Here is a 12,897-nt window from a genome sequence, read left to right on the forward strand (position 1 = left end):
AACTCGGTCCTGATAACAGAAGAGTACCTTTTTTGTTTGTTTGTTTCATTTATCTGTGTTATAACAGAACTAAAATTTATTTAAGTTTGTGAAACTTTTATTTGCTTGGACATTTTAATTCTGATTTTTTTCTATAAAAAATTAGTTACTTGAGATATTTTTCTTTTTTGAAATAAAAAAACATATTGTCCTTAACTTAAAAATAATTTATACTTACAAACTTGCTTATTTTGGTAAACTTAAGCTTATTTGGAAATTTGATTAAAATGCTACAAATTAAAAGATCTGTTAGAAATGAATATCGATTTTAAACAAGCTATAGAGAAATTAGGAAAAAAGGTAAAAATTAATTATGCTCTTACCGTGATTCAAATTATAATCTTCCAACTGCTAGCGGGATGTGTTACCAGTTGCACTGCACGAACACAAATGGGGGGGGACATGTCATTATTCCTTGTAGAGTAGTCATATTAGATATTTATTTGATTATCTGAAAAAACAGTAGAAGTAGCATAAGTATCTATTCAAAATATACAGCTTTTTTTTAAATATTTTTGATTTCCTATAAGTGTCTGTAAGAATAAGTGCTTAAAATAAATAACGTTAATATTTACCGAAACTGAGTTTACGAAAGACGCCTTTTAATTTGAACAATTGCACGTCTATTGAACGTAAGAAGAAACGTCTATTGAAATGAATCATTTAGTGTTTGTCACTTGAACACTAAATGTTTGTTCATTGTAAAATACGAGTCTTATTGAAAATAAATAACTGCAGATAAAAATGAACCGTATCGATTTTTTCCCTTGCTCATGTGATATTCTTCATTGCGCAGAGTTAAAACGAAATTGAATTACTTTAAATATATTTCACATTTCTGTTTAATTATTTTGCATAATAAATAAGTATTTAATTACTTTTTCCTTTTAGGTACAATGCAATGGACTATTACGAAAAGAACCCAGAACTGAAACGTTGTATAGACCAAATAAAGTGCGGTTATTACAGCCCTAATAATGTGGACCAATTTAAAGACCTTGTCGATGTTCTACTTAAGTATGATAGGTAAGAACGGTTACTTAGTGGTTTTTAAATAATAGTATACAGAAAAACAAAATTTATTACCTTCTAAAGCTGCTATCAAACAGTACAACAGTTTCTCTCGTCTAACAAAACTTTTGGAAAGATCTATGCTCCAGAAATTTTAAGTAATTAGATCTCTCAATCTTTTCTATCTGATAGGTTGACCTACTCGGAATATAGTGTCAAAGATAAATTTTTCGCCATTTTCGAAAACTACGGCTGCTTTTCAAATTTATTCTGGGGGAAAAGGTTTCTAGGAAAAATTTCCTATTGCGTTTCGTGTTGAAATTCCATAATCAGGGTGAGCGCCAAGCTTGGCGAGAGTTTTTTATTTGGCGCGATTTTAATTTGGTTGAGGTTTCCGGTTGTATGTTTTCTTGTGGCAAAACTAGAGCTTTATTTCGGTTAAGAGCGCGAATATAGTGCAGCCAGATTTTTTTTTAAATTTAATTTTGAAATACTGTGTTTGTTTTTAAAAGTTTTACTCTTTAATATTATTGTTATATAATATGTTTAATATTATATTTATATAAATATTTGCAGAAGGTTGTTGGTGGGAGAATGTTGGTTTTCATATGACATGAAGTTTATAATTTATGAATGTTTTCATTTACTTTTATTTAGCATTTAGTTAATTTTTTTTTAGTTTTGTTTCTTGCATGTGGCAATCGAAAGATGTGGAATATTTAAAGCTTTGAACGGAAGTTGTTTAGTGTGTTGAATTTAAAGACGATAGTAACTTGAATATTTTTGTTAGTTTGTGATGCTGAATATGCATAATTTGCTATTCTGTTTATGTTTAAAACTGACTTCGCAGTGCTCTGATCTGATAAGTGTATACGTTTATTTACTCAATAATTATTTACAAGAATTGTTTATTCTACTATTTTATGATGAATTACATATATATAGGACTATGCTTTTACTTGCAAAGCTGTTGGATTTTGTTTTACTCGTCTCATTTTACTATTCTGTTTACATAAAATAACGGCGTTTCACTACTGCAAAACTTAAAAGCTACTATTATGTTGACGTTTAAAAATCACATTTTAGTGCTTTCATTTAGTGCGCCTAAAAGATTCGCCAGATTTTGAAGGCCAAAATAGTTTGGCGCCAACTTACCCCGCTTATGGAATTTTAGCCGCGTTTCGTGTCTGTCGGTGTGATATATTAATACTATTGTTGCCAATTTTGTAATTAAGTAGCTAATTTTAGTAGAATTATAATTAAAATTGTTTTGTTTCCCCGTGTAATGCAGCACGAGATAAATTTTGAGGGAAAAGTAAGAACACAGGGGCGCGTGTAGTTAACTTTGAGTAAATGGATATCTCAGTAATTTGTATTGGAATTGAATAAATCTAATCGACCACTATGATGGTTGTAACCGTAATTCCATCCTCTTATTGCTTTCCAGAAATCTCAAGAAGTAGAAGATACTAGAAATTTTTCGCGACCGGTTGAAAACTATAAAAAGTCAGAGCGAGAGCATCACAACTCAAGTTTCTTAGTTACTGTTGTGAGTTGTTTAGTTATGCGTGAACTGAGAGATCAGAGTTAGCTTTGTCTTTAGATACTCTTTGCATTGCGTTGCATTTTAACTTTTTTAGTTGTTTGAAGTACAACGACTGATTATACTGCGTGATATACGAATATCTCTGAGGAAAATTCAAGCGTTCTGATATATTTCTTTTGATAAGAATCAATTTAACCTATTATCAGACTTGTGCATTCAATCTACGAGTAATACGAAACTGTACGCACGCAACACTATTAAAATCTGCGCGTCTGTTTGTTTGTTTGTAATATCATCTCCTACGGAACGGCAGGGATTTGAGTTTTGAGAAAAGTATCTTCGGATTCCAAAAATTCATGTAAAGCCCATTCGCATCTTTGTACGACTTTATATATCAGGTGAGATATTAATTAAAAACTCTGAAAACGCTTATTTTCGCATCCTGTGACTTCCTTTTTATCGCTGAACTTCATAGCTGTTCAGGCAACATTAAAACATAAATACGATTTTCGATACAACTTTTAAAAGGAACCACAGCTTTGCTAGAACACCTGACGTTCTACGAGTTCATTTTATTAAAAATAGTCATTTCTGTAATCATTTCTTTCATCACATCTGATCAGTGGTTCGAAAGACGATACATTATCTAACATGTCGTAAAACATCTTAATTTGTCTTTCAAATGTTCTGGAATGTACTATCTAGACTTTTGTTGGCGTACATAAGAAATTATTGAAAGTGTTCTCTTTATTTGCATATTACATATAGTATATCTTGACTTTAGCTTAAGGAAACGTTCAAATGTAGTATAACGATAATAGCTGTCTTAATCAAAAAGGCATAAAAGTCATTAGGGTGCTACTTTGGTAGACGGTTGCACGGATTTTTGGCGATTTACGTTGGCGCAGTTGTTGGCACGGTTTTTACAATCGTCAGCCATCTTGAAAAACGCTGTTTTTACGTGTTTTACGCATAGTAAAGTATTCGAAACTTAAAAAATAAATATCGTTAAAAATAATGGATTAATATTTTGTTGAAAATGTCGTTTTTTAAGATGGCAGGCAAATGTAAATAAATACATTTACTATGAGTATAAAATACTAAAGTAAGGTTAAATTATTACTTTCATAGCTAAGAAATAGAATAAAAACACCGCTATAAAAACATTGCGCCAACGTTTAATTGGATTAAAATTTTATTTAAATTGAATATCGAATTAAAAACATCATACCAACTTTTAAAAGAATTAAAATATTACTTAAATTGAATATCGAATTACTAACTAAACTACCTATCGAATTACTAACGAAACCATACTAACGTTTAAAAGAATTAAAATATTACTTAAATTCAAATCCTTTAAAATAAGTTTTATAGGATATAATTATTAACATTAAAACATATGTGGCAGTAAATATCTTGGCAATTTTTGAAAACAGTGTATTAATTTTTTTAATAAAAATTAAAGTATACAATTATAAAGTAAAAGAAAAATATGTACTTACATTTTTTTTAGTATTTAACCTGTCGTATATTGATAAGTATCACAAAAGAATCAGAATCATAATTTAGATATCAATGAAAAAATTTTAAAAATGTAATCTAAGGAAAAAATTTGAAAAATGTAATCTAAGGAATTCGAAGAGATGAATAATAAAATTTTAAAATGGCGGGCTAATGCAGAAATATTCAGTAACCAATCAGGGAGCTGATTACAGCTCGTTAATGCACAAATATTACAAATATTCTGTAACCAATCAGGGAGCTGATTACATCACGAATAGAATTAAAATTATTTAAATAATCATGCATAATAAAATATTTTAAAAAATGCAAAATTAAATTGTATTTTAATATTTAACAGCCATAAATAATGTTTAAAACATTAGATTAAATTTATAGATATTAAAACCAATTACTTTTAAAGTAATGTGACGTCATTCATTACATCATCCACAACATAAAATTCCATAAATTATCATAAATAATAAAATTTTTATTTCAAATAAAAATGCAAAATTAAATTGATTTTTAATATTTAGGAGGCATAAATAATATTTAAAATATGGAATTTATGCATAATAAAACGCATTATTTTTTAAATAAAATTACAACAAAGTATCGGTTACCATAAATAACTTATCGAGCAATGGGTTTACCATAAGACGTATCGCTGGCCAAAAAAAATCGCCAAAAATCCGTGCAACCGTCTACCAAAGTAGCACCGTCATTAGCTTCGTTCACACCTGTGAAACTAAGTTTAAACCGTTGCCAATTAGGGAAGTTAAAGCTGCGCATGCGTGAGTTTGAAACTGATTCAGAGAAATGGTCGATCTAATGTCAGTTCGTGATTGGTTCGCTGTAATTTTTCGGTTCTTATACTATATTGCAGTGAAGTTGAAGAGTTAGAACATTTAAACACAATCCTTATAGTAGTTTCTGTGGTTAGCAGTTGCTGATTGCCTTGCAGCGAAGGTTCGACTTATGCTAGTTGTGACCATAAAGCCCTCGTATGAACTCTCCGTAACAGCAGAAAAAATTAATGTTTCTAATCTTGCCCCTTTTAAACGAAAGAAGTTTATAATTGGGTTGGTTTCAATACACTTTTCAATAAATTTCTACAATGGAATTACGCACATGATTTCTTGGTTGATGACTACCTATTAGATAACGATTTGTGCAAGTTTACTGGGCGTCTGAAACATATGGCTAAAATTTCGTAAAACTTTAATCAAACGAAAAGGTATTATAACAGAATTTTAGAACATAAATAAATGACTAGCTTGTAATTAAAAAGGTATAAAAAAAGATTTAAAAATTCCATCTAAAATTTATATTATTTGTGGATATAAATTTCTGTACATACACTGCACTCACTTTTATGTTTATATATGCTCTATATGAAATACAAAAAATTATCAAAATGTATTTTCTTGTGATATACAAAGCATGGATACATCAAAGAGTTTAGTGTTACATAAGCATAGCAAGAGCCCTCTTACCAAATTTGAAAGCCATGAATTAAAGAAATAACCCCTTTAATAATAAAGAATTTAGCAATGTAGAAGTTAATTAATTAATTTCAAGCATTATTAAATTGGTACATATAATTAATTAAGATTTTTTTCTTAAAATATATCGACATTGCTTATGTTTGTTTAATTCAACACTATTTATAATTTAATCCTAAAACTTTGTAGGGTTTATATTTATTTTAACTAACATTTATTTTAAGTTTAAACTATCTTTCCTGTCAAGCCTTACTTTCCCCTGGAACTGCCAATGCCAGAGTATGTAAATTTTAGTAGAACGCGCAAGGATTCAAATTATCAGCGGAAGTATTCTGAGTTAAATAGAATGGAAACGAGTTCGAGGTGTGCTGTTCGTACTTCACGAGCGCGGAGGTAGTTAGCCAGAAATTGAAGAACCCCGCGTTTCGGCCTGTGTGCTTGCCTCGGAGAATTGTTAATCGTTCAACGTGATATTCAAAGTTTGCTGAATTAGCAGCGGTATTGTAAAACGCGGTGAGGTTAGTTAATTTTAGAGAGCCTCGTAGTTAGAGTCTTGTTATTATTTCTTTTCAGGTTCTTATTTTTATTTTACCGCCGGGTCGGCGTAGTTTGTGAGCGTCAAGAGCACGCAATTGTAATTTCTTAAGTTGAATAAAAAGGGACTTAAACCCTTAGCAAGACTCTGTCTATTTTCCAGTTTCAACAGTCACCTCTTGGTTTCGTGCAGGTTGGAGGCGCGCAACTCTACAACTTATTTACAATTAAGAAATGTAGTCACAACCGAAAAAAGATTACAAAATTCTAATTTTGTATCAGTTACTCATTGAAAAATTTACACGTATTATATAAGATCTGTCTTTTCTAACATATCTTATTGTATGGATAGAATACTTAATTTACGCAGAAGGGCTATTAATTTCGTCGTTACAACTGTTAAAGCTGGCAGGAACACTCACTGTCTCAAAACCGCAAACCTTAGTTTAAATGCTCACGACTAATTTGCATTCTGGTGAGGAAACGGAAAGGAGAAGTTATAATTGGTCAATTAACATAAGATAACCTACTTATTACTGAATTACTGAATAAAACAACATATATATATATTTGCATTTAATCACCAATGATACAAATTCAAAATTATGTGTACAATCTTTTGCAGATTTTATGTCCTTGCTGATTATGAAGCGTATGTAAAATGCCAAGAAAAAGTTAGTAGAACATATATGGTAAGTAAAATTTTGCTTCAGCTCACATTTTCAAAATTCCTTTAAAAAGGAAAAAAAAAAAATATTTCATTGTTTGATACATAAAATAAAATTTGGTACTTTTCCGTTTTGCCAGCACAAGCGATAAAGTCGCCAATAATGGTACAACCGATGCCAAACGGAATATTCTCGCTGGTAACCTTTTACGCCTCATTTTCAAAACAAGTCGTAGCTTTTTCTTATCAGATTGATTGTTTCTTTCAATACTGGCATAGTATAATTACATAGAATTTTTATCATATAGTTCAGTTTTATGTCTAAGGCCATTTTCGGTAATTAAGTCAATTAGGATGCAATCACAGCTCTTACCCGAAGCCGAAAATATAGAAAAGGTAAAGTCAAGGGTTAAATTCATCAATTCTAATAAGGATACATTAGCGAAGTAAAGCACTGCAGTTTTACATAATTTCTGAGTAAGCTATTCGTACGCATTGAAATATTTCTTGCATTTAAACTTGTGTTCCAAATTAAGATTTAACTTGAAATTAATGTAGATAATTACTGAGAGCATTAGATTTTTGTAGAGTAGTTTACGTGAGATGAGATCGCTTGGGGTCACGTGATATAAAACGGCGAATTAGGATGTTGAACCATGAAAGCATAGTAAATTCTTAAATTAATGTCTTTTATAAATTTATTGTCTTTATTTATTGGCTTTTTATAAAGATTTAAGCGATATTAAAATGTTTATGAAGAAATTAAAAGAATTCTTAGAACTAAAATTTTTTTAATATTTTTTATGTGTATACTGTATGTTGTCGCCAATAAAGTCTGCTTGGCGAGATTTGCGCCGGCGAAACGGAAAAGTACCTAAAATTTATATGTATTGTTTTTCATGATCCGAACTATGATTTCGTTTTGTATTTTTTATTTTTATTTTTTATAACTTTTTTATGTTTACCTTTATGCAAAGGCATGTGAGTAATGCAAATAAATACAATGATTTTTACAATTACTGTCTGGAAATCGCTATTCGGTTAGCAAAGACTTTTGGCAATATTCTTGCCATTTGGAAATATCGAAATATTACAAAAAAACTTATTCATTCCTTTTAAGACACTGTTAAATAGTTTATTACTTCGATTTGAAAAATATTTAAAAAATTCGGCCCATTACATTTTAATGTTGCGTTTATTTTTTTGTTACTATCCTTCTTTTCTTTTCCCCTTTCCAACTAAAATCCCCTAAAGGGATAAACCTAAAGGGAATCATTTTAATTTTGTACACTGGAAATTTTGTCTTCCTGCCCATTAACTGAATTTGAATTAGTTTTCATTTGCACAAGTCACTTTACAGAAGCGCTAATTCTGACATTAACGAATGTACGAACTTAGCTGAAATATTTGATAAAAGATACCGTAATTTTTTTAATAATAAAAAAGAAATTCTTTTAAATTGTCATTTGCTAAATAAAAATTTAAACAGTTGATTATTAACTTTTGATTATTTTTCTCATAATATAACTTACAATTTCGCATTTGATGAATGAATTAATTTTCTTAACCGAGAATTTTCCTGTATAAAAGTTTGCTGTACTAAACAGATCATTTAACTCAACAATTGTGGGGATCATGTATGACTCTTCATCAAAATTTCCAATGAAATCAGCTATCAGATTTAAAAAACATTCATCCATCTCGAGATAGTTAAAACAATGTTTCATAGGGCGCTTTTGCTAAAATGGAAAAAGGACAAGTGTTCATATGCAAAATGATTTGCTCATAATGAGAAGAACTGGTCGTTTTGTCTTTCGAAGCTTACTGAATTCTTTTAATAGAATCAACGCTAGATAAACTTTAAATATTGTCAATTAATTAGCATTCAAGCGGGTATTCATGTTTAGATCCATAAAATATCCTTTAAAACATACCCTTTAAATCATTTTAAAACATTTATATGTATATAAATACATTTTTTAGTACTTGAATTAAAATTTTCTGACATTTATTCATTAGGATGGCAACAAGTGGACAGCAATGGCGATCAAAAACATTGCAAGCGCAGGTTACTTTTCAAGTGATCGAACAATAACCGAATATGCGAAGGATATCTGGGGAATCAAGCCGACGAGGGCGAAGCTCCCGGATCCTCATGAGCCGCAGGAACTGCAGGACAAGAAAAAAAGTCCTAGTGGCCTGAAAATGAAGTGAGAAAAACTAAATGCTCAGAAGGAATGAACTGTTGTTTAGAACATAAGATATATCTTGGCCTTTTTAGGAAACCGTGCTTCATAATATATGTTAGTCTGTTAATGATTTGCGCATTTATACAAATAAAGTTTCAAATTTTATTCAAGAGGTTTTTGATTTCGTTATCTTTTTATGTTTTTGTAATTATCTTTTCAGTATGAAACATGTGATTAATTTTAAAAAATCTGATGGCGGCACCACGTAACTAACTTCCTTGCACAGCCTATTAAATTATACACATTTTTTTCTGCCTTTCATTTAAACTTATTTCTGCGAATTTCATTAGAGATATATCTCTCATTTCAAGTAATTTAGTTCTCACTTCAAGGCAATTCAAAAGTACATAAAAAGTCAAAACATCTTCATTATACTGTAAAATACAGAAAAATATAAAACACCAAATTAAAAAAAAAAATTCTTTTTACAATTAAAATTAGAGTTTCTACCCCAAAACAAGCAATTTGGCAGGATGACAGATTTTTCGGCGCACAAAATTGAAAGTTTACTTTTGGCACTCGGCAAAAAGACGCTGAACTTGGTGCACAAACTGACTTAATTCACTATTCCAATAAGAGTTTCAAATGACGGCCTCGTTAGGCTTAGCATCACTTAAACAACTTTTAAATTGTGGATAATTCTACAACTACTGCACACGGATTAACTAAAGACATAAAAACCTTAACAAAAACATACGAACAATATGATTCAATCGCTTAAGCAAAAAATGCACAATTTCCCAACATATACGAATAAAAAAACTGAGCTCACCAAGCCTGGTTTCCCAACCGATTTTCCTGCTATGCTCACAATAATTGAATTAAATAAATGGAAAACCTGCCTTAACTGCACTACTTTTAATAACTTTGTTAAATTTGAAAATCAACTTTTTAGATAGGTCAGGGGAATCCAAAGTTTTCCAGTATGCAGCATCCAATAATTTATAGTAACAAATGTCGTGGCACTTGCTCCGTTTTGGATGTATAATATGCTAAACTATTCCTTGTTTAATATGGTTGCGTTCTACGGGTTCGTAGATTTGGAGTGATTGATGACAACACTTTATAAAGAATCAAAACACAGTTAATTTGTTAGTATTACACAGCAACACAGTTCTAAAGCAACACAGCCTTCAGGCTATAACAATGAAGATAGCTTCACGGCAGAGCACTAAAGTACAGCTCACGACTCAATCGATCGCTCTTGAGCTAATCTCTGGACTCAAGACACTGCTACTGAGCTCACCTTCGAAAACATTCCCGCGAAATTCGGTAAGAATTCGTTCTAGAATGCTCTCTCACTCCGTCTTGCTCCGTCATATCACTAAACCAAGTGGACGATATCGCGCCAGATCTGCCAACCCTGCCTTTCCTTGCCACATTTTGGCAACCCTAAAGCCGCTTTGCGGGGAAGCTATCTTGCCGCAGCTGGGCTTTTCGTAGTAGTATCTTTTGGAATGGGCCAATAGGTTTTTCTTCATTTTCATCACAATTAATTAGAAATATATATTTTCATATCAGTAATAATTTTACCTACATACTCGTAGTTACCTATATATCTTCTGATGTGTACGTATCTGTTTCTTCTGCTTGTTTTATTGTCAGCCTCACTAGCAAGGGTGACTTCAGCCGATAAAATAATTTTTTATTTGGACAGTTCAATGTACTGGCGGAAACGATACTTACTAAAAAATCTTTGTAACCATATGATATTTTAATAACAAGGTTATCTAACTCCGGGAACTTTTTCCTAATGTCTGTTCTTTCTTTTCTTTCCATTCGTGGCCATTCGATTTTTCTTATCCATTTTAACTAATAATGTACGCAGTATTTTATCAATCGTTATAATTACTAACTCTTTTTCTTATCTTTCATTATCTATCATTATGAATCGTATAATTACTTTAATATTTCTTACTTTCCAACCAACAACTAATGAAGCATTTTTAGGCGTTTGCAGAAATTAAATATACCACACAAACTACTATAAGACACTAATACTTAGCTATTCTGGTTTGTCAAAATTAGCCTGTTTGTTTGTGATCGCAATTTTTGACATACTAATAATACATTTCTTAGGCTCAAATGTTAAAAAGCACAGTGAACACAGATACAAAATCATTATCACCAGCAAACCCGTCTAGTCTTGGTTAGATTACGCATGCGCATTTGATGACAATACTACTATAGTGTAGATAGGTCGATATGTAAGTAGTAAAATGGTAATTCAGTTCAATGTTCAAAATCCCGCGAACGGGCTGGCTGCATGGGCGTTTTCGTGGTTTTTCCCATGTGTAACGTGTATACAAGCCAGTTTCCCTTCGAAAGTTCTCCACGAAGACATTTTTTCCCCTTAGGCAGATAACTCTCGAGACTTTACAGTAATGACATAAACCAAAACGGGCCGATATGTGTAAACAAAAGAATTCATTAGGTAGGCACTAGAATTAATAACAGACATTATGCTTTGGCATTCAATTTTATTTTGAATTTTTATATTATTGGAAAAGAAGATATAGTACTCTTTTACAATTAATTACATAGCGTATTCATAAAATTTTTAATTAAATTTGTACGCATGAAATATCAAAGATGGACTCGGCAGCAAATTTTAATTCATTTTTAGTTTTAGAATATTTAAAAAACCAAAATTTAATGAGCTCTGAAAACACGGGGACTCCTAGTCATTGCCTGATCTTGCCTATCCCTTGCCACTGCCTTGTTTTGTTACTGTGAAAAGTTCTGAACAATACAATATAGAGCATGGAAATCCCTATAAAGATTTTAGACTCTAATGGGCTTTTCAAGTTTGAAAACGAAAAATCAGCGATGCCGTTGTCCGAGCTGGAACTCCTGATCTTCTGAATTCTAGTCAGACGTGTTACCAATGGCGCCACGAAGGCACTCAATGAGAAAGATTTTATTTTTATTTATTAGTCCAAAGGGATTTGAATCCCAAAGGACTATTAGTTTCGTTTTGGCATTTTGCATCGAACTCATAAATGTCGGTTCACTTTTCAAACTGTCGCCACAAAATGTTAGAGTCCTGCATTATATTTGAAGAAATTAAATAATGAAAAATCTGCATAAATGTATGTATATTTCTCGTATTGTGATAAAACAACGGTACATAGAGTCATCGAATTTTGAATAACGTAATCCTCCAACGAATATGAGCATGTGGAAGACCAAATTTGAAATTTGAAATTTGTTTTATGATCGATTTCCTATTTTTTAAAACTTTGACGAATTTTTGATTAACAAACTCAAGGATTTCAAAGCGAGCAATGGCAACGTTGTGCAGAAAAAACATTTTTATCTCCAGCGCGTGAGTCTCTGTATCGGAAGTTCTAAAGATATGCTCGTTTTAAAACTATTTTGCGATATTGCTGTTGCACTGGATCTTATGGTTTAAGTGCGAGGAACATGATATTTAATAAAGAAAGGTAACACACAAAATGTTAAAAAACGCCCCTTTGGACGTAATTTAAAATCTGAAACATTTCAGATTTTGTTTTTGTTATGTTTATTTATTTATTTATTTATTTATTTGATTATGGCAAAACACTCGAGGGCTATTTGCCTAAAGAGTGGGATACCTTCGTCGAGAGCTTTCTAATGAAACCTGTCTCGGTTACACATACGGAAAACACGAAACCGCTCATGCAGCCAGTTCGTTCGCCCGGTTTCGAACCCCGGACCGAAATACCAATCTCACTGAGGAAGAAGAAAACTCCTTATAAGCTTGCATTTCGATCAGAAGTAATTATTAATTATTATGTATTAGTATGTTATATATTCAATCAGGAGTAATCATCACAGACATTATTAGCCCAAAGG

General features: G+C 31.3%; 1 protein-coding gene and 1 long non-coding RNA gene across 3 annotated transcripts in view; one reads left to right on the forward strand and one right to left on the reverse strand.

Annotated features, from left to right (window-relative positions):
* The window catches only part of LOC118182273 (uncharacterized), a 32,428-nt gene extending 30,692 nt beyond the window's left edge, over nt 1-1,736 (reverse strand). The window contains exons 1-2 of the long non-coding RNA XR_004757042.2: nt 1,126-1,736; nt 363-490 (exon numbers count right to left, since the gene is read on the reverse strand). This is a non-coding gene — a long non-coding RNA (uncharacterized LOC118182273). The remainder of the gene's footprint in view (nt 1-362; nt 491-1,125) is intronic.
* The window catches only part of LOC118182269 (glycogen phosphorylase-like), a 53,536-nt gene extending 44,367 nt beyond the window's left edge, over nt 1-9,169 (forward strand). For both annotated transcript variants that reach the window (XM_035351589.2, XM_035351592.2), the window contains exons 16-18: nt 931-1,065; nt 6,767-6,833; nt 8,828-9,169. In XM_035351589.2, the coding sequence (XP_035207480.1) occupies nt 931-1,065; nt 6,767-6,833; nt 8,828-9,022 (397 nt within the window). In that variant the 3' untranslated portion in view covers nt 9,023-9,169. The remainder of the gene's footprint in view (nt 1-930; nt 1,066-6,766; nt 6,834-8,827) is intronic.
* Nucleotides 9,170-12,897: the final 3,728 nt, after the last annotated feature.

This window comes from Stegodyphus dumicola, chromosome 8 (genome assembly GCF_044657685.1).
Source record: "Stegodyphus dumicola isolate Sdum_Otavi_A_Nest chromosome 8, ASM4465768v1".
NCBI lineage: Eukaryota > Metazoa > Arthropoda > Arachnida > Araneae > Eresidae > Stegodyphus > Stegodyphus dumicola.